Below are 22304 nucleotides of genomic sequence, written 5' to 3' on the forward strand. Positions count from 1 at the left end.
AGAATGAGTGAGAGTTTTTGTATTGAACAGAGAGGACCTTAGGGAGAACAGTCATTCCTGAAGGGACTACTGGCAGCTTTGCAGCCTGTGGCACTATAAACTTTCAGAGGACACTCTATCAGAAAGCAGTGCTCTTCCCTCTATCTACCTTTATCGTTCTGTCTCTTCCTCCTCTCACATTAATGGAGGTTTGTGAGTTTCCAGCTGCTGATGAAGCTCTGACGGATCGACACATTGAGGCAGCAGTAGAAAGATGGGAACACTGAGGTTTTCCCTCGCTTTCTTATTATCCACTATCGCTGTAACGGCTCAATAGTCTCCACGCAGGTTTCATCTTGTTGAGCTAAAGGGTTCTCTTCAGTAACGCCTCTAGGCTAAAGGAGAAAAGAGACTTACGGTAAAAGAACTGCATCTGTCAGTAATGAAGGTTTTACTGAAGCGGTTGGTAGAGAATTTTCTAGGTAGAGTGCCACGTCCAATAATTTTAGCATACAATCCAGTATGATTTATCAGAAATAAAAAGGAAAAGTATTAAGACTTGAAACAGTTTAAATGACGATAATTGTTTTACCAAGTTCAAGATTGAGAACGATTCTCAAACCTATATTTTCTGCATGATTTAAGGTGACTCTGGCCAAAGAGGCACATCTGTTCTGGCATTTGTGTGAATCGGAAGCAGCTTGAGGTGAAGTACTGTACAAGCTCCATCAGGTGCTTTTTGAGGCTTTGAGGGAAAACAAAGCATGTTTTGTTTTGTTTTTTGCTTAGTTTTTCCAAGGCTTTTTAAGTAAAGCATGTTTTATTTTCATTGTATAAAAATAGAATTAGAATTAATTTAGAATTAATTTAGTATTCATTCTCTATAAACTGACGTGACAGACTGTGATTAACCTTATTCTTTTGTAAAGAACTGTTTTGTCTATACATTAAGATATATTTGCATAGATGGGCGAACATAGCCATATATTTTACTTTAATTTCATATATAATATTCTCAAGGTTTACTGGGTTTCATTCTTTGATTCTCTTGTAGAGTGGGTTTGGTGAAGTGTATTAAAAACAAACAGATTTCACACTCTTCCAAACTGACCCACAACCTACAGTAATCAGTTTGCACATAAAAATAAATAAATATATCGTCACATGAGACATCAAATTTTGAGTATTGTACCTGCAAACTACTTCTCACTCGATTCCCGTTGGCTTTAGAGGACAATTACTCCACATCAACAACCATTCCACATTTAAAGTCACTTAAAATCCCTTTTTTCCTCATTCTGATGGTCGGTTTAAACTTCAGCAAGTCATCTTCAAGACATCTAGATTTATGTTAAAAACAATAATTATTGTTTTCCATTGAATAACAAAATATATTTGTGCATTAGCCTACTTAATTTTGACCATAGTAAAGTTCTTAGAGATTAAATGTTTCATTTTAAAATCTGGCTGATGAGTTTTAAACTGATCCAGACTTGGTCTCATTAGGCTTTTATACTCTAAGGGCCCTATAATACAACCGGCGCAATGTGATACAAGGCGCTGTGCAAGTGTGTTTGCTAGTTTCAGTCCGGCGCCATTCGCATTTTCCCGTCCAGCGCCACGTTGTTTAATTAGCAAATGCATTTGTGCTCATTTTTGCACACATGGGCATGCTGATCTAAAAAAGAGGTGTGTTCAGGCTCGTTGCTGGCGCAATGCTATTTTAAGGAGCTGAAAATAGATTGTGCCATAGACCATCTCAAACCTGATCTAAAGTCTGGCGCAATGTTTTTTCTTTGTTATTTAAAGAGTGTACACACTGCTTATTAAACACAGGGAAGCACAGCAGCACACAAACATGCCAAATATTACAAATTAAAGGATTGCAATGCATATTATTTTTTTGTAGGCTAATTAAATATATAAATACAGTATGTATATAAAAAAAACACCCATTACTCATTAAGAGAATAGGGACACCCCATTTAGACCATGTGCCGGGCACGCCAACCATTTTTCCGTCGTTAAAATAACAAAAGTGGATTTGCACACGCCCTGAGTGCACCTGTGCCCTAAAAGTTTTTTCTTACAATTATCATAAGTACTTTTCTCACTGGTAGGTGAACAAGCCCCTGAAATAATGTGACACTAAAAAGCACCACACAAATAAAGCTGAATTAGTCTGAATAGTCCAGCGTGTCTCTGAAGGATGTTAAGGATGGTGTGAAGGATGTTAAATGGATCTGCAGTGCAGGTTTCAGGCTCTCTGAATGACTCTGCATGTTTCCAGAGGGGCCGTGTAACAAACAGAACCCACCTCGCCAGGTTGAAGACGTCATCAATCAGACCAGCCCTGTTGCCCACGGAGATGATCTGCCGGTGGAGAACAGTAGAGACATTTATAATGCAGCAGGAAACATGCAGGATAGATGGGAGTGAGGAGGAGAATGAGGAAAAGGAAGAATCGTGACAGAAGTCGAAAGAAAACTCAAGGGAAATACTCAAAAAAGGAAAGATGATGGACTGAGAGAGGACTGAAGAACAGCATTGTGGGAGCTGTACCGTTGGGTTGGTCATCAGCTGCTGAATCAGAAGTCTCCAGTTGTGAAGGTCGTAGTTTACTCTGAAGTAGCCTGTTTGATTGATGTTGCCCAGCAACCACGTCTCACCGTCCACGTGACCCACTCTGTGTGTCTCTATAAATACACGATGTAAAAAAAGAACATGAAACAAATGTTTAATGACACTTCTGACAGCTCAGTGTAGCTCAACTCACATGCAAATGAGCAGAAACACGTGGCACCAAATGACATCTAGACACTTAGATAACAGAAAGTAATAAGTTAATAAAAATCATTAAAGAAACGTGTGTTTAAAACATTTAACGGAATGAAAGTAAACTGACTGCATTTTTAATTGAATATAACCGAAAATTATACAAACTGCTTGTTATAGTTCATATGTACTGATATATTTAGCAATTTTCAGTGCATTTATCATCTCATAAAAGCAGTCCAGCATGAAAATGTATAGGAAGAGACGATGCATTCAGCATTTTGTAATGCACAACATCTAATGTGTCTGACACGTTCTCATCTTGTAATATTCCAGCCAGACCTTGTGCTTTTTCATGGACAACAAATACACTGGTTAAGTGCTTTTGAGTGCATTTGAAGTGTATCGTGATCCAGGGAGCATCCAACCATCAGTGGCCAGATTGCAGGAGTCAGGCGGTGAGTTAATGCATTTAAATGGGGTCGCTATGTTATAGTCTCTGTTTCTTTCAAGAGTCACTGAAGACTAATGACCTTCAAGTCTTTCTTGAACATGCCGCTGTGGATCTGCATTGTAGCCCTGATGAGGGCTGTCTCTCAGAGAAGGTGAGAAGAAAATGGAGGCTATTAAATGGTCTCACAATCAGAGGAACTCTGAGCTCTGAGCCACACGGATCACTCACAGACCAAATTCAATTCTGGCTCTTGGAATTTTGTCTCCATCTGAAGAAAATCCACCTGGTTCTCCCAATGGAGAGGAAAGGAATAGAACAGAATTGAAATAATAGAATGATGGTGGACATGTGGCTGCTGCATGACTATGTGACTCAAAGATTAATAGTATTTTGAATGTGTTGTAAAATGACATTTACATAAATGCACTCTCAGGAGCTGAATTAGTCAAATTTAATGAGGAAATCCAAATAAATCTGTTCTTTTGTCTGTAGTTTTATGTGTTGCTGGGTGATTTGACAGCAGTCGTGGACTTAATAGGTCAAGGACATGGCATTCAGATTTCTGTTTATATCTAAAAATGTACTGAAAAATGTAATAAATACAATAACTTGAATATACCATGGTTTAAAATTCTTATTGATAATTGTTGTGTCGAAAATCTAAGGGTATGCTGAAAATATAATAAAGTAAATGTTTTATTAAAATGATGTTGTTGGGCATAATCTTTTATTTTTATCTCTAATCTTGTATGTATTAATGTAACAATAATATTATTCATATTATTATTATTAATGTCTGGCAAATCAAAGTCATAAGTAAAATTCAGGAAATTGTCTCACGGGGATTCTCACCATTAATTGTCAAAGTCATTAAGTCTCTTAAAATATTGTGTTAATTAGCTATTTTTATGACGAGGCAAATTTAGTTGTTGACTGGCAAATTACGTTGTGTGACTCACATGGTGTGACAAAATTAATCATTCATGAAATTTGTAAAAAAAAAAAAAAATGTAAAAGAAGAATCAATTTTAAAACATTTTGAAATAAGAGGTGTACACTCGTATAGGTATAAGAAAAAAAATATGTTATTATTTTTTTATTTGGTGGCTACAATAATAACTTAAGGCATAACTGGTACCTGTTTTATTGGAGACCCAAATGATGGTCTCTGCTGATATGTGACTGGAGTTTCCCACTGCCAGCGTAAGCGGTATTTTCCACTGGAAGCTAAAATGAGACAAAGAGAGAAATAACAGCTGAAATGCTTCTATTTGATCTCAGGGGTTTAAATGCCACTGCTGCAGAAACCTACTGTATGACACACATAATCTTACACATACGGACTCCCACGACTTAATGCGATTGTGGGCTATATTTGCACGATATCCTCTCTGTCTCGGCACAAGCAGGCAAAGTGACAAAATCAGAAATATCAGATGATTGTTAAGCTGAATGAAAGCCTAGCAATGTCAAAGCTCAAATAAATCAGCTTTAATTCTTTCCCAGAGTGCTTTGCTATCTCTCTATCACACACACACACAGCTGTGTATCACTCGTCACCCGATCGTTGTCATTTTCTGTGTCGCCACCTCATTTTGACATCGATTCATCTGTGAGTGTGTGCTTTCATGTGTTAGTGTGTGTATGAACATCCCTAGGTATGAGTGCACATCCAGTAAAAGCCTGTCTGACAGCTGTCACTATGGATGGCCGCCCCTCTTTCAGCTGTCTAAATGGCTGACACACAGGTGGACGTGGACTGCTGTCTGCCAGCGTAAATTAACCCAGACGACAAGAGCACATCCGAGCTGACCAACAGTAATAAATACTGTAACCTTATGAGATCTAATGCAAGACCGAATCATTAAACCATGCTATTTGAACTTTACTTTAACAGTTTTCCTCCTTCTTCAACAAAGTCATTTCATTAACTGAGAAAAAGTATTAACTTTGATATTATGCAAAACATATAACTTCAGTAGTGTACTAATACTGGGGGCCTTTTGCCACATGCTGGTGAAACTACTTTTTATTATTAGTTTTTACTCAGAATGTGTTGTTTACTAAAAGAAATATGCAATCACAATGGAAGCAGGGAAAAGCACATTTCCCTTAAGGTGTGCCATTAGTTAGATTTTATACAGGAACAATACGTAATGGTGTTTTTATACTTAATCATGAAAATATGATAATGAATGTCTCATAAATTACATATCACATTATATTAACAATGTAAAAATGTTTAAAACAATACATTTTTGTGTTTTCAGTTTGCCTTTGGTTAGCAGCTTTGCATAATCTCTAAGCTTATCACTAAATGCCTCCGGTTAGCGTTAATGATTTTGTTTACTTAGCATACTGCTAACTGCTAAAGAAAGAGCTTTGTTCATTAGCTAGAACAAGATATTGTGATAAGAAATATTGTATTTTGAGGCAACATGCTAAAAATAACCTGAACACCTTAGCAACCACATAGCAACACCCTGTCAACCCTCATAGCCCCGTTGCATTGTGGCAGTGAACTTTACACAGACACTCACCAGATTTTCAGCATACAATGTCAAACCTTAGTCATCTAATATGAGAAGAGCAGCCTGGATTATTTTATGACATCAGTCTCGGATGTGGGGAATGAGCAGATCTTTAGGGATTTGTGTTAGTTCCTGAGACAGGAATACTTTTCAGGCTGCTGGTGACCCACCTCAAATCATTCAGTAAGATTGTATTTAATGTGTCTTAATTATGTCTGAATAAGCTAAAATGAGGATTCTGTTTAAAGATAGTAAATAGTTAAATAGTTAATAAAACGATGGATACAGCAGACGCTGGAGTTACTGGGCTGAATGTTTGCAGTATATCACAGTGGAAACTAAAGCACAGTCAGGAAGGCATTATGCATAAGATGAAGCAATATGATCCTGCTGGGAAACAGTATTTAAATGTGTATGTTTGTAAGGACACTATAGAGATAGATGCTGTGCTAGAAGAGCGCTGATATAACAATACTTATGATTTCCAGTGATAATAGAAGCATCTGTGTGTTCAGATGAAACCACACACTGATACATTTACATAAAACTCATGTTCATCAGTGGGACTGAACAAGAGAAGAAAGCAAAAGAAAATGAAAGTTCTCCACAGGCTGGTAATTTGGTGGCTCGTGTTTATGTTCATTTGTGGAAGCGTCTGTTATCATCATCGTTATTTACATCCCTCAGGAACTTTGTGTTATGGCCCAGAGCTTTAGATAAAATACGAATCAAGATTTCAGTCTCTGCAGCAGACGGGTAAAGTGTTCGCGTGAGATGAGACGTGAGAGCATCATGTTATGCTTATGGAAAGAAGCAATGTTTGTTACCTGAGGTTCAGTTGCTGGTAAAACTTCATAATAACTTTCATTTATATATCATTAACAAACATGATATAATGCTTAACAGGTCATTAGCTAGTATATATTCTCATTGCCAGAAATATGAGATAATGTTCTTGTTAATGTTTACTAATGAACTTACTAAACATTTCCTAAAGGCCAACATACGATTATTTAATGTAAATGTTAGCAAACTTTCAGTTTGAACAGATTGAGCCATGTTTCCTTATAATCAAACTGACCACTGTACACTGTTAACCCTTTAACCAACCCATAGCAGCAAAAGTGTTGTGCATTAACACAAGCTTTTAATCATTTTATAATATCTGTTAAAATATTTTGTAGTGTTTGATATGGAAATGAAAGTTTAATGACATTTGTAAGCATTTCAACATGAAATAATGATTTGTTTGAACACTATCTAGAGTTTAATAAGTTGATTAGCAAACATTAGCAAGCACATTATCTCATGTTTCTAACTCTTTGAATATATATTAACTAATGATCCATTAAGCACTATATAATACTCGTTAATGATTTATTAATTAAAGTTATTATAAAAAGTTACCAAGAAATTCCTAAACCTTTAGAACTTTATTGCTACTATAAAAGCGTAACAGCTGTTGTCTGGATGTGTCTACATTTCAAAATTACTGTGATTAACCAGCATCCTCTCTTTCTTTCTCTTTCTCTCACTGGATGTGATCTCTCAGTCTCACTGTCTCTCAGTGCGAGTGCGATAATATCTCAGGCTCTCTTTAGGGACGGCTGGCTCTTGCAGTCTATAATGAGTCACTGGGGGCTTTTGTGGCTCAACATGTGCGATAGATCCTCACAACACCTTTTATCCAAGACCAGCTGCACAGAAGAGAAGAAAAAAACACAAGTGTGTTCATTTGAAACCTTCCATGGATTCACACATGCTGGAGTTAGTGTTGAGCTTCTGTGTTCAGTGATGTTGTATAGACTTAGACTTTCAATCAATCATCCAGAAGTGGTTAAAAACCACTGAGACCATGAAGAAATGGACAAAAGAAGATAAAGATGTTCTGCTGGATGGGTTAGAGAAGAAAGACTGGGATTGGTTTTGAGGAAATCTGTTGACACTGCAGAGAGCAACATGCAGCTAAACACCAGCTAAACAGAGGTTGGTGGTGGATTTCTGGAACACCAGGAATTCATTCAGTTGTAAATCGTGGAAGTGGTGAAGTCTAATAATTATTTGAGAATTTACTTGAAAAGACACTTTTACTCCTCATATTATTAAAGTTATCCAATTACAAGTGATCACACATGAATATAGGTTTAAATGTGATCTTATTTAATCATACATTGCATTTGTAGTTGTAGTTTTTTTTTATGTACACTTAAGAAAATCAACCATTCGTCGCTTTAAACATTGCTGCTCTGTTTTTCCTTGCTATGAAAGAAACTCTACATCTACAGTTTTTTCTACTTCATTTATATGCCCAGTGGTGTTCAAGCTGATGCATCTTCATACTGTGGTTAATGTTACATTGCGGTTCAGATGTGTATGTGTGTTTTGAACTGTTAACAGTCTAGACACATTCCAGTGATGTCACATGAATGCATTACTGCACTGCTTAAGGTTTCCAACTCTATACTCTGAGTCTATATATATATATATATATATATATATGTATAGTACTGTATATCTATTTTGTGTGTTCTGCATTTTTGCAGTGATACCAAATTTCTCCTCAAGGATCACTAAAGTATTTAACTTGAGCAGGAACATTTTCTTCACTGTAACAGTAGTAGTGACAGTTTTATTGCCAGAATCTTAATTATATTCTTTCATTGTGGGGATCTGATCATAACCACGTGACCCTGAACCTCCAGTCACAAATTAGTCTGACAGTTACACACCAGCCTCAAGCATATCAACACATACCTGCAAAATAAGACTCAATAAGACTCAGATCCGCCTGTAAATGAATTCTCAGGAGTAACAGCGCGTCCCCATTACAGTCAAGCAGCCTGCAATGATAAAATTAATTTGTGCTTTCAAGTGCTAATAAGTTGTTAATATTCTCTATAATATCACCTGTGCTCTCTATAACAATCTGTGCTGTGAAAATACAAATAGTCAGGTAAGATACCATTGCAAAGGCGTTAATAAAGGAACGGGTTCAGCTATACACTTTTTACACTGGTGAAAATAAGCACAGGATCTACAAAACTATCTTAGATGTGCCAAATGGTCCTTTGTTGATTTCAGTGTGTTGAAGTACAGGGTGACCATTTTATATTTAACCTTATATCCACTATTAATGCCTAACTTAATACTGAGGTTTTATATGGAAGAGGAAAACTGTGGCCCTGAAAAAAATGCAAGTGTTATAGGCTTCCGTTACAATTTCAAAGAAATATTTATCATTAAATACAACTTACAAGACCTATACAACACCCTTTGGGGAAAACCATTTAACATAAGCTACTTTAAAAAATGCTAGGTTTCAACTATAAGTAGCCTATCACATCATATTTTCTGTTCTTTTTACTAACTGAAGGGCGAGTCAAAATGAAATACTGTGGAAATAAATAACAGACCAAAGATGATGTCATTACAGCTGAAGTTGTATTTAATCCAAAAGAGAGTCCTTTATTGCGATTTTGAATGAGGAACTGAATTAGCACATCAAATGTGTGCCTCTTTGCTAGCTGGATTATGAAGCTGCTTTAACAGAATATCAATGTGCAGTTGTTTTCTGTTGAGTTTGTAACTCTCCAGACAGACTGTGGACCCTTTATAAACATTAATGAGATGGTAGTGGATATGAAACATACTGAAGGAATGTGAAATACATTCAAACTGACCTTCTTTGTTTTCTTTTGTTGCTGCCAATGTTTCTGTCAGCACATTTTGCTAGGCTGGCTTAAAGCCTAAAGGTGTTACACTGCATTAAAAAAAAAGGTGCCAAATCCCGCTGCGTTCTGGCAGGTTGTCCGGTACTCAGCTGAAAACCCCTCAGCTGAAAGAGACGCCCCTTACTCGCAACACAGCTTTGCTATTGATTCTTGGAGCAGATCTGCTTCTGAACGCCTCTGCAGAAAACCACCGCACTCAGAAAACATGTTCATGTAGGAGGAGATATTCAGATGAAGGTGGAACGAATGAACTCCGGAACATACAGATTTCTACCTGCATGTTTCATATTTAGGACACCAGATGGCTAGATATGAAGAGCTAGCCTAGCTGCGTGAAAGCAAAAAGACTTTGATTATCTGCAGATGATAAATCAGATGATTTTGATGACAGAAATTATGCTCACTAGAATTATAATTATTATCTCTTACTTCTAACAAACAGATTCCATTATTAACCACCTTTAGTCAGAAAACCACATTCAGAATATTTCAGCTACATGCTACAAGTTCAGGAGCTCATTTCCTCAAATTGCAGGTGTTTGGCACCGATATTGTTCTTGAATTAAGAAACATTGTCACTATCTAAATGGCAATACGGCCTAACAACACACACCACACTCTCAAACTGACAGCACAGCATTAAAATTCAATTCTTGATTCAATTCTTGTGCTGCTAACAGTGTCTGATCCAAAACAAAAGGAGGATTTCTAAAACAGATCAGAGGCAGTTTTGAATTATTCATCTCACTCTAACGAAGAATTAAACTAATCTATCTGGCAGTGACAGAAGCAGTTTTCCGTGACGACGCAGACGGGTGCCAAACAGCATGTGGCAGTGACGGGTTAGCATGGGTCGCTAATAATAAATGAAATGCTCAGTTAATAGCTGCTTGATAGCTTGTGAGCATGAACATGTTGTGAAATAGAATTGTTGTATTTCTTACTTTCCTGCTAATCCTAAACCAGCCTAAGATAGTTGATAGTACTGATTTTAGCTGACTGGCCATTGTAAACCAGCAAACCATTTTAGACAAGTTTAAGCTAGTTTTTTTTTTTTTTTTTCTTAGCAGGAGCGATAAAGACAATCATCTAAAGGTATGCTTTATAAGCAATAAACTGTTCACATCCCTTGGATGGAAGCAAGGAAATCCTTTGAGTCTTCATGCTGTTGTGGGGCACTAGGCTAATTTTTAGCTGTCTAGCTGTGCGTATAATCTCCAGATGGTCTATAATTCTGTATTTCTTCCAAAATTACTTAATGTTTAATCAAATTTTTGATGAAAATGGTTTCTTCTCTGCAGCTACAGAACTACTGTAGATTATTATTATTTTTTCAGTCTGAGCTTGATCTGATCACAGGAAACTATCAGTGAATTCAGGGAGGAGAATCACTGACTATAGGCTTTTTACATTATTCAGTATTGCAGTGTTCAGCAAATGTACCGCCATCAGTTCGTAGCAGTGAATGAAGATGTATCACAAGTGCACTATGGAGTACCTCAAGGCTCAGTAATAGGGCCGCTGCTCTTCACGCTTTATATGTTACCCCTGGGAGATATCATCAGGAAACATGGTGTTAGCTTTCACTGTTATGCTGATGATACTCAGCTCTATATTTCTTCGCGCCCGGTGAAACACACCAATTTGAAAAACTAATGGATTGCATAGTCTATATAAAAAAACTTGATGACGAGTAATTTCTTACTGCTAAATTCTGAAAAAAACAGAGGTTTTAATTATGGCTCAGAGGACCACCAGGACAAGATCACAGGAAACAGGTGATTCTTCTGCACAATCTGACTTTGCTGCAGCCTGGAATTGAACTACTGATTTCGTCTGGTCAGAGGAGAACTGGCCCCCCAACTGAGCCTGGTTTCTCCCAAGGTTTTTTTCTCCATTCTGTCACCGATGGAGTTTCGGGTTCCTTGCTGCTGTCGCCTCTGGCTTAAGTAGTTGGGGTCACTTCATCTACAGCGATATCCTTGACTTGATTGCAAATAAATGCACAGACACTATTTAACTGAACAGAGATGACATCACTGAATTCAATGATGAACTGCATTTTGCATTATTGACACACTGTTTTCCTAATGAATGTTGTTCAGTTGCTTTGACGCAATGTATTTTGTTTAAAGCGCTATATAAATAAAGCTGACTTGACTTGACTTGAAGTACACTCCTCTGCTCCATATATTATGGTGGATTTCTGCGATGATGTATGAGCTCATGGAGAATCAATGTCAAGGGACTGATGGAGTTTCATTTTCATGCAACAACCTCTCATGATTGACATATGGCAGACTACCTTTTGTTGAACAGCTCAGGATTCTGGATCTTAGCATCCGTGTCATAAACGAAGTGCTCTTGCGAGATGGTGACACTGTTGTCAAGACTGTCATTCTTGCTGATGGTGACGACAGGGTAGCCCATCTGCAGGGTCCAGCGGTCCATGACCTGCGTGATGTTGATGTCCTTTCCCTCCCGCTGCATGGCCTGTGAAACAAAATATGGTATATAAATTAAAATACATCATACACATACAGATTGCAAGAGTAAAAGGTGCCAAGTAAATAGATAAGTGTCTGAAAGTGTAAGTGCATTGAGTTATGGTGGTTTATGTTAGTTTTTTTTTTGCTATAAGCTATTTTGCTTGAAGTAAAACCTAACTGATATATTGTTGAAAAAAAGAAAACATTAGATAAAAAAGTGACCATGTGATTTTAGCTCCTACAAGTCTTTTATCGAATGTCATTACTCATGTTTTACTGGACCCGTAACCGAACAAGCCACATCACAACTGCATTGCATACCAGGTAAGCTACCGAGCAAGCTTACTTTGCAAGATACAAACGTGAAAGTGTATTAATAAGTTTACAAATCATGCACTAAGGTCATAACATAATATTGTGTAAGTATTTGTTATTTGATTACTCTAACCATATAATATGTGTGAAAAGGAATAAAAAAACACCAGGGCTCATTTCAGCTGAACTCTGCAGTGAATTGATAGATACATTTGAAGTTTTGCAAAAATGTAGGTAGAAGTAAGTTTTTTTTTTTTTTCAATGAGCCCAGGGTAAAAACAAAAACACTTTCAGGTCTTTTAGTTAAAATCTCTTAGTGAAAGGTGATTAAACTACACTGTTCTCTTAAACTGCATACGCAGAAACATCACAAGGCAATTTCCAGTTATCTAATCTCTCTATTCAAGAGAAACGCTTGTAAAAGAGCAGAATTAGATTTTTAAGTCTGATTTTTTTTTCAGAGGAAGCTGCTCCTCCTATTTTAAAGAAGTAAAACATAAAATTGGATCTCATGGCTCATTAATGACTTTTGTCACTGAAGGAAATACACTGCCTACACAGTTACCCCTTATTCTTAAAAAATGCTATTATAAATGGCTCAACGAGGTGGACAACTGGCAGTTTTCATGAATTGTTTTCAAAAGTTCTCGGTTCTATGGGACATTGTAGCAGAAATGAGTCGAATCAGACAAATCAAAGAGTCTATCAGAGCTGTGTGCATTGAAACGAGAGCCGAATTCCTAAGGAAGTCATAAATCAGTTCTAGTGCCACAAGAACCAAGCAAGATAACCAACCAACCAACTTGTTCACACAACAGCTTTCAACATTAACACCAATAGAACAATTATTAACAATTTTAATTCGAAGAAGAGATTGTCAAATTTATTGTTCGTGATTGAAATGCAACGCTGGACATCACATGTAAACCCAGGAGATCAAGTTAAATACTTGCATTGACTTCCCCCCACCCAGAAGAACCAGACTGAAATTCCTAAGGGGGAAGGGCTTTAAACCTTTGTCTTCACAGAAAAGTCCTTTGCCAGAGAATGGCAAAGAAACCCTTTTTATACATTATATATGGACCAGAATGAACTCAAAAAAGACTTATGAATGAATCATTCCATTGCTTAACTCCATATTCATTTACGTGTAACCCACGCATTTGACTATCATGTATAATCACTTATTGTGTATGTCTTTTGATAACTATAGGATACCTAGTCATGTCTAGTATTGAAATAATCGCATTTTCTTGCTTGATATTGTCCTGACAATCATTTATTTGTAAAATATATCATAATCATGTTATAGGAATCATGTCCAAAATTAGACCCTGTGAGGCAAGAACCACATGCTTGGTAAGATAAACAAATGATTTATGATACCCACCCCAAGAACATATCTGATTGGTCAAGGCAACATTTGAGGGGTGGCCAACAGGAAAGTTTAAATACTTTGGATACGATTAAATTTTGGCTTTTAGTTCTAGTCTAGCTGCTGCTATTAGCCATGTCGGCTTTTAGTCTAGCATTGCTTGTGCTATCAGTCATGCGGGCTTTTAGTCTGCTTTTAGTTCCAGCCTTGCTCGTGCTATCAGTCATGCCTGCTCTTAGCTTTTAGCTTGTAGCTTTGCTACCTAGCTTTAGCTATAAGCATCTAGCCATGCGGTTAGTCGTCATTGTTCTTTGAGCGCGGTTCCAGCGTGCCTGCCTACTGCTTCTATGCCACAATGAGAAGGAACACAACCTAGTCTCGTCAAACTTTATTTCTTTTCTTTTCCGTTTGAGAGTTTCGTGTTCTGAGTTAAGTTTTGTAACGTCGACCTCGTCTGCGCGTTTGAACTCCGACCAGCCACACAACTCCAGCTTCAGCCAACGCCCAAGCACGGGCTCCCCAAGACGTCACTTCAGCCAACTGAACTTCCAGCCAATCAGCGACACCGGGAAACCCCTTTCAACTGGAGTCCCTTTCACAGCAAACGAAGGCAACGTATTCCCAGATATTTGTTGTGCTGGTGTATCTAATATAATTTTAACCCCATTGAGGAACTCAATGCGAGCGCTAATTACTTGATTGATGGTTGTTCATGTCTATGCAATTTAACGTATTGCTGTTAACTTGGGGATTCCATATTTCCATTCTCTTAAACTCATCTTTCCCTAACTTTCGATCTTCCTGCAACTTGTGTGAATGTGTGTGTGCGTGCGTTTATGTGTTAGATTAGTTTATATGTCTTAGATTTATCTAATGAAGCCTTATTCATATTGAAAAGAGAAGTATCTTGTGTTTTGTGCTTACAAGTTAATGTCTTAAGCTGCCGATCTTGTTACTGTGCTAATTGATAGTGTTTTCACTATAGTTTGGATATTAGTATCCAGCGCAGATTTGATGTTAAACGGCTCGTTCACTGAACCGCAGGCGCGTCTCCGTGAGCAGCCGTGAAACAGTGATTCTGTTCAAATTCCCTTTAAAATCTTAAATGATTCCCTTTGAGCTAAATTGACCTGTTTCCCTTACAACATTTTAATGTTTTATAGAATTTCATCTACTTTCAAATCAGTATCCATTTTTTAAAAGAATGGTATAGTAGTTGAATGCAAAATATTGTAAATGCATTTTGAAACATTCAAAATATTAAGGAAAAAATGTAGTCCATACATTACCCAGCCCTAAAAAGGTGCACAATGGCTAATGGAGGCTGTAGTCTTTAGCATCCTTGTTAGCATGCATGTAAAGTCAGTATTTTGAGATTTAATTTCAGGCTTAACGCAGATGTCTGTAGACATTGAGGCAGCTTTGCTAGTTTTTGTATCAAAGCAAATGTCATTGGCTTCACAGATATTTTCCATCATTTAATTTCACTGCATTTTAAAGAGGTGCAGCATTTCATGTTTCCTGGGGTCAATTGGTAGTTTCTTAAAAAATTGGTTGTAAACCGGTGGAGATTTACAGTGTTGTGTCAGTGTGTTGTGGAGACCCGTGGGAAATAAAAGTGCTCTGTCAGGCTCTCTTGCATTCTGCAAACGTCAGAGTAGATCAGTTAAGTATGTGCACTTACCTTATCCAGTGTAACTTGGACACTCTTGCTTATAGCAGATGATTCTGACATTATGAGAATTAAAATCGGAGACTAACCAAGCTTGTTTGAGATGATTCGGCTATTAAAAAACAACAAATGAAATGGATGACTTCTCACAGCTGTCAATGACTCATGTTTTGTTGACTGTGTGCATAAAGAAGAGGCTCTGCAGAGGCTGATGATGGCAGCTGATGTTCCTACATATAGAACGGCTTTCAGGAAGCTGCTGTACCTTTGCCCTGGTGGATATAATTAAAGGAAATGAAGGCCTGTCCGGCGATGGGTCGTGAGCTTGACAAAGGGCTTTGTGGGCTCTAAGCACTGCCAGATTATTGCAGCAAATTGGATTTCATGAATAGCTAATGAACACAGTGCATATCAGTATTCATTAGATGATGGGCTGTCACAGACTGTTAATGTAGCTAAATTCATCAGTGTCTGACAAACACGGCCACTGAGAGGATACAGAGGTCCAGGTCTGGCCACTTCACATAAATTCACCTTCAAATACATTCTGTTTTGTAAGAGAAAATGAAAAAGCGGCCATCAACTGGTTTTTTAGAGAGTAATGTGAATTACAAAACGCTTCATATGACACTGATAGCTGCTAAATCTCCTGCTGTTCCATTACAAGCTATAATAACTTTGAGATTACACTTGAAAGTAATCTCATTAAAGTCATGACACTTTGTGAGATGAGTGAGAGAGGACTTGCTGAGAGTTTTCTGACTTTAAAAGCACATCTCTGTGCTGTGAGCTGATGACTTGAACCCAACTATTAACTTGATAATGGCTGTTGGCTACAACCGCTTTCTTCACAGTCGCTATTTAGTGTCTTAATTGACCTTTTTCCATTTATGCGCCTCCTAAAAAGCTTAAATCTTACATATTAGATATTTATGCTTTCAAATAATGTCTGTATTATTAATAACAGCACGGTGCAGGTGATCTAGCTTATTAGCATCCTTTAGCACCACGTTTTCATCTGACCAAATATTAATATTGCTGCATTTCATCAGTTAGATGTTTGATATCTTTACTTGATACTGCTCTGGGTGTGTGTTCACAGTGTGTGTGTGTGTGTGTGTGTGTGTGTTCACTGCTGTGTGTGTGCACTTTGGATGGGTTCACAAGTTCACACTTACATATAATTAGCTGAAGTATTATAATGCATATTTGGCATGCTATCCGGGGAAGGGGCTCCGAGCTCGGGAATGGCCCGAACCTAGAGTACCCCCACCCCGTATATAAAAGTGTAAAATGAACTCTAGTGGAGGAGATGGTGTGGAGGGGGGATGCTGATAAACTGTCAATGGAGACAGGTAGGCTAATTCAGCTGTATTTATACCCTAAGGTTGATTATTTTAAATGGTTCCACCTGTGCTAATTAGGCTAAGTATCTGAATTGCTTCTCCCGAACCTTGTTCACACTTACATATAATTAGCTGAAGTATTATAATGCATATTTGGCGTGCTGTCTGGGGAAGGGGCTCCGAGCTCGGGAATGGCCCGAACCTGGAGTACCCCCAAAAAGCTAAAGAGCAGAGGACAGCCGCCGAACTAAAAGCCCCCCCCAAATGAGTGCCGCATTTGGCGGGCTGGCATCTCGAGAAAGGGTCTGAATGTTTGGCCAGAGGGGCCGTGATGGCGGCTCACTGTACCTAGACTGACAGGCCCTGCTTGCCTGCAACGGGGAGCAATTGTAATTTGGAGCGACCGATGAGGTGAGTTTGTGCCTTTTTCCGCTGTGAGACTAATGCTCGCTGGACAGAAAGAGAAAATGGGAGAGTGGAAAATGGGAGCTTGACCGGGAGATTTTCTCATACTGTATCCGCTGTGAGAACCAATGCTCGCTGGGCAGAAGAGAAAAGGTAAGTGCTCTACCGGGAAAGTTCTCACTGCGTCCGCTGTGAGACCAAATGCTCGCTGGACAGAAAGAGAAAACAGGAAAGAGGGAAATGAGAACTTGACCGGGAGATTTTCTCACACTGCATCCGCTGTGAGACCCAATGCTCGCTGGACGAAAGAGAAAATGTAAGTGCTCTACCGGGAAAGTTCTCGCTGCGTCCGCTGTGAGACCAAATGCTCGCTGGACAGAAAGAGAAAACAGGAGAGAGGGAAATGAGAGCTTGACCGGAGATTTTCTCACACTGTGTGCACTGTGAGACCCGATGCTCACTGGACAAAAGAGAAAACATAAGAGCTCTAACAGGAAAGTTCTCGCTGCGAGACCAAATGCGGGTTTTTTATATATATATATATATATATATATATATATATATATATATATATATATATATATATATATATATATATATGATTCAGAAAAGGCTCCTGCGGGAGCACACACTGCTGCGGCAGTGAGGAGGTATAGGAAAGGCTCCTGCGGGAGCAGACACTGCTGCAGCAGTGAGGAAGTACAGGAAAGGCTCCTGCTGGAGCAGACACTGCTTCGGCAGTGGGGAGATACAGGAAAGGCTCATGCTGGAGCAGACACTGCTGCGGCAGTGGGGAGATACGGGAAAGGCTCCTTCGGGAGCAGACACTCCTGTGGCAGTGGGGAGATACACAAAAAGCTCCTGCGGGAGCGGACACTGCTGCAGCAGTGAGGAGGTACAGGAAAGGCTCCTGCTGGAGCAGACACTGCGGCAGTGGGGAGATACGGGAAAGGCTCCTTCGGGAGCAGACACTGCGGCAGTGGGGAGATACAGGAAAGGCTCCTTCGGGAGCAGACAATGCTGCGGCAGTGTGGAGATACAGGAAAGGCTCCTGCGGGAGCAGACACTGCTGCGGCAGTGAGGAGGTACAGGAAAGGCTCCTGCGGGACCAGACACTGCTGCGGCAGTGAGAAGGTATATGAAAGGCTCCTGCGGGAGCAGATACTTCTGCGGCAGTGGGGAGATACGGGAAAGACTCCTGCGGGAGCAGGCACTGCTGCGGCAGTGAGGAAGTACAGGAAAGGCTCTTGCGGGAGCAGACACTGCTGCGGCAGTGAGGAGGTATATGAAAGGCTACTTGCTTCGGCTGCTGTAGACGTTGGCTGCGGTAAGAGTAAAAAGGGTTAGTAACATTTGATGGGGCAAGCTAAAAATGAATGGGTAGCCTACTGTGTTACCAGCTTAGCAATTGGTTGCCTGATTTGACAATTGCTCAAGCCTTGTCCACATTATTATGTTCATGTTGGAAAAGCATTTTTCCTCTCATTTGGCCTCCGGGCTCTTAGGCGGTCTCCAGGGCGGATACGTTATGAAGGCTGTTTTCACGTTGTAGTATGGACTGTGGAAATAAAGGCTTTTGGAAACGATGAAGCATGTTTAGTCTTGTAAGATATTGTACCGAAAGACATGATTATAGCAGTAATGTTAACCCCTTACCAACCACCCCCCATTTTTGGCATGGAGACACAAATTACATATCCAAAATAAAAATGTTTCTGCTCATGATTCTTTCTGACTAGATACATGATCAACATTTGTCCACGAGCTGACACTTTGACATTTACCATTCAGGAATAGAACTCGTTTTCCTGACATAAATTACTAAATAACTGTCACTGAAATTATGTTTTGTCGAAATATTGGTCAAATATCGAAGCCTTTAGACTTTCAATTGATGCACAGTTTATCCAGATCAAGTTAGAGAGTGAAGTTTAACGTGCTGTGGAAGTGAAACAATAATAAACTGGGGCCATTGGCGATGCTTGCAAGCAAATGGGTTAAAAGCAGTTATGTGCTATTCGCTTCCAAGTGGTTTCTAAAGATATTTACTTGCCTGTTTTTCTTATTACGGTCCTGAAAAGGCAACATACATTTTTATTCACACTTGCTATCCTGCGTCAAAACACGAGGGCAGATGCGTTTTAGATGAATTTTGAGTGATAACACCAGTGAATGGAGAAAAAGGTCCCTAAATAATTTGGTCCTGCCAGAAAACTTGCATGGAAATATTTTTTTTTAATTAAATTAAGCATTTAGCCGACGGTTTTATCCAGCGACTTACGGTGGAATTTATTTATTTATTTTTATTTATTTTTTTTTATATCATGGAACTTATGTCTGTATCATTTCAGTGATGTTTAAACGTGCGCGGTAAGGCAAATGTAATGTCTTGGACATTTCAGTGTGGATGAACACTCTGGAAGTAATGCCTTGGCTTCGTGGTTAAAAGTGGCATCATCATCCGACGGAAATACATTTGTATCTGTAGTTCAAATCTATGCGCACTCCACACTCCAGATCAGCTGGTGGAGGTAATGCATCTTTACGGTGGTTTGCCAAAACCACCATAAAACACTAGTAGAAGAAGACGGAACTGCGTCATGACGTCATTTAACAAACTTTAGCCGCGAACCTGCTTTTAGATACAACACTTTGGATGCCAACTGCCGTAAAAATCCAATGAAGAAGAAGAACCTGCTTTTAGCATCTTCACCTGAAAATGTTTTGGTTAACGTTGCGCGGTCGTCGCCGCTAAAGGAAGCAGCCTCAAACTGACACTTGGCCGGAACGCCGGGGTGAAAGGCTGAGCTGCGGCTTGAAGTGAGAGAGGCTTGCTATGGTGAGAACTGGGGTGCGGCCCAGGCTGGTTGGATTCCAACTCGAGGAGAGCTCGGTCTCGGGCGGCAGGATCATTGTGTTGAGCGAGGCAAGCTCGGAGCTTGCACGTCTATTGGCCATGACGTGTGGCTTGGAGAGCAGCTGTCGCGATGACGCTTAATGCTGCTCAACGGCCGTGTTTGGCTGGGTAGGAATGTTCGCGGTTCCGGCAAAAGCAGCAGGTCTTATAAATCCCCGGTGTAGCTCTCTTCGTTGGTACGAAAATTGGGTCTGTGGTAAGGTGACAGACGAAGCGAACCAGCATGCTGATAAACCGTCAATTGAGACAGGTAGGCTAATTCAGCTGTATTTATACCCTAAGGTTGATTATCTTAAGTGATTCCACCTGTGCTAGTTAGGCTAAGTATCTGACGTGCTTCTCCCGAACCTTGTTATGAAACTACATTTAAATGCAGAGCATGAATTCTGAGTATGGGTCACCATACTTGACTATATGTCACGCCACCTCCATACAAGGTGTTCTGTTGATTCTGAGGATATGGCTTATAAAGAAATAATAGGGCAATCCTAACATTTGTTTAAGCATATGTGTTATTATAAAATATATATATATATATATATATATATATTTTAATTGCATTGTATAATTTAAACAGGTTTTTATTATTAAATTATTAAATACAATTATTTTATTAAATTAGGAACTTTGCATTAGCATTGCAGCATTTGTTGTTCCAGTAACTAAACTAAAGGAATTATGGGAAATGAAGTATGCCAGTTACAATATGGTTGCTAAGCTTTTATGGTAGTACTAGAAGACAAAGAAACTGAATTAGCAGATAAGAGGAAAAATATCTACAGGAAAAATTTCTTTCTGTCAGGGGGTGGGTATGGAAGTGACTTTTATTTTTCAGGCCCGAGTGTAGCATATTAATAGGTAAACTTTCATTCAGCAGAAGATAATTTTTGGACTTTTCTTGGCTTATTCTTGGCTACACCTGAGCTGAAGGGCAGATGCTCATGTTTAATCTGAGAGACTCATCAGGCTTGTCAGCAATTATGTGACACTTAACTAATCGGGTCTTTTCATATTCAAGTAATTTGTAAATTAATTAAAATCACTAAAATCAGCAGCAGCAAGCCTTCATTATCAGTTTCTGTGAACATTTACATTTAGCATGTTTCAGTGATCAGATTTCTGGATCAATAGTCACCTTCTCCTTTAGAAAGCATTTCCATTCTAAGCGCAACCTCAAGTGTAAAAGCAGACTATCAAACACAACCCAGCCTCCATATCAAACTCTTTCCCTAATGTGTTGATGTGAGTAGGTGGTGTATTGGCATACATTTGTGCACCGCTGATGATTTGCAGTTATATAATGGCCTCTGACTTATATGCAGCCCATGAATCTCTGAACACCTGTCTGCAGGAGATGCACTGTGTGAATTTAAGTAGGTTGAACACAGACAGTTTCACTTGCTGCTCAACACTGACTGACCCCAGCACTGATTCCTGCTCGCGATGGAGGTCTCACAACCAGAAGATGTATAAAATCTCACCTCAGAGAATTTGTTCCACAAGTCATCTCTTGCCGCGTTCCCGTACATGTGTGTCATCAAGTAATCCTGCAAACAGACAGAGACGGAGATCAATATTGGAAGAGAAATAAATTGGACTTGGACGGGAAGAGTGAACTTGGGAAACCAAATGAGCGCAAACAATAACATTACTAATCCTCATGGTTCAAGCTGAACGTATGCAAATTAGCAGCAGATGTTTGGGTGTGATTGGCTGTCAGTTCAAGGAGGACCATAAGGAGGCCAATTAGAGGCTGATTATGTTGTTCGAGTCGATGCTGCATCATTGTGTCATGAATAACATACAAATCAGAAACAAGACATAAAAGATGGTCAAACTGCTCACGTTAAAAATAAGCATAGTTCCTGTTCAATTTTGAAAACAACAACAACAACAACAAAAATGATTAGGAGAAACACACTTTTCCACTTCAATTTTCTGCTGGTAACATAGTAAATACCCAAAAAGCATGGTAAATTTGGTAAATGCTTGGTGAAAGTATATATATATATATATATATATATATATATATATATATATATATATATATATATATATATATATATATATATATATATACATACTCAGATTTTTGCGAAGATAGGAAAGATCTCAAACAGACTAAGGGCCCTATCTTGCACCCAGCGCAATTGACTTTGTACACCGACGCATGTGTCATTCCTATTTTTCACCCGCGCAAAGCGCGCTTTTCCCTCCACAGAAGCACGTCGCTAAACTAGTGAATGAACTTGCGCTCCCTGGGCGGTTCAGCGCAAAAAAGGAGGCGTGTTCCGGCGCAAACAATCCCTGGTGCT

The 22304-nt window shown here is 39.0% G+C and overlaps 1 protein-coding gene across 1 annotated transcript in view; it reads right to left on the reverse strand.

Annotated features, from left to right (window-relative positions):
- The window catches only part of LOC127972926 (thyrotropin-releasing hormone-degrading ectoenzyme-like), a 113437-nt gene that overhangs the window by 16326 nt on the left and 74807 nt on the right, over nucleotides 1–22304 (reverse strand). The window contains exons 8-12 of the mRNA XM_052576933.1: nucleotides 21471–21536; nucleotides 11776–11963; nucleotides 4347–4435; nucleotides 2542–2675; nucleotides 2297–2352 (exon numbers count right to left, since the gene is read on the reverse strand). Coding sequence (XP_052432893.1) covers nucleotides 2297–2352; nucleotides 2542–2675; nucleotides 4347–4435; nucleotides 11776–11963; nucleotides 21471–21536 — 533 coding nt within the window. The remainder of the gene's footprint in view (nucleotides 1–2296; nucleotides 2353–2541; nucleotides 2676–4346; nucleotides 4436–11775; nucleotides 11964–21470; nucleotides 21537–22304) is intronic.

Source organism: Carassius gibelio, chromosome A4 (genome assembly GCF_023724105.1).
Source record: "Carassius gibelio isolate Cgi1373 ecotype wild population from Czech Republic chromosome A4, carGib1.2-hapl.c, whole genome shotgun sequence".
Lineage (NCBI taxonomy): Eukaryota > Metazoa > Chordata > Actinopteri > Cypriniformes > Cyprinidae > Carassius > Carassius gibelio.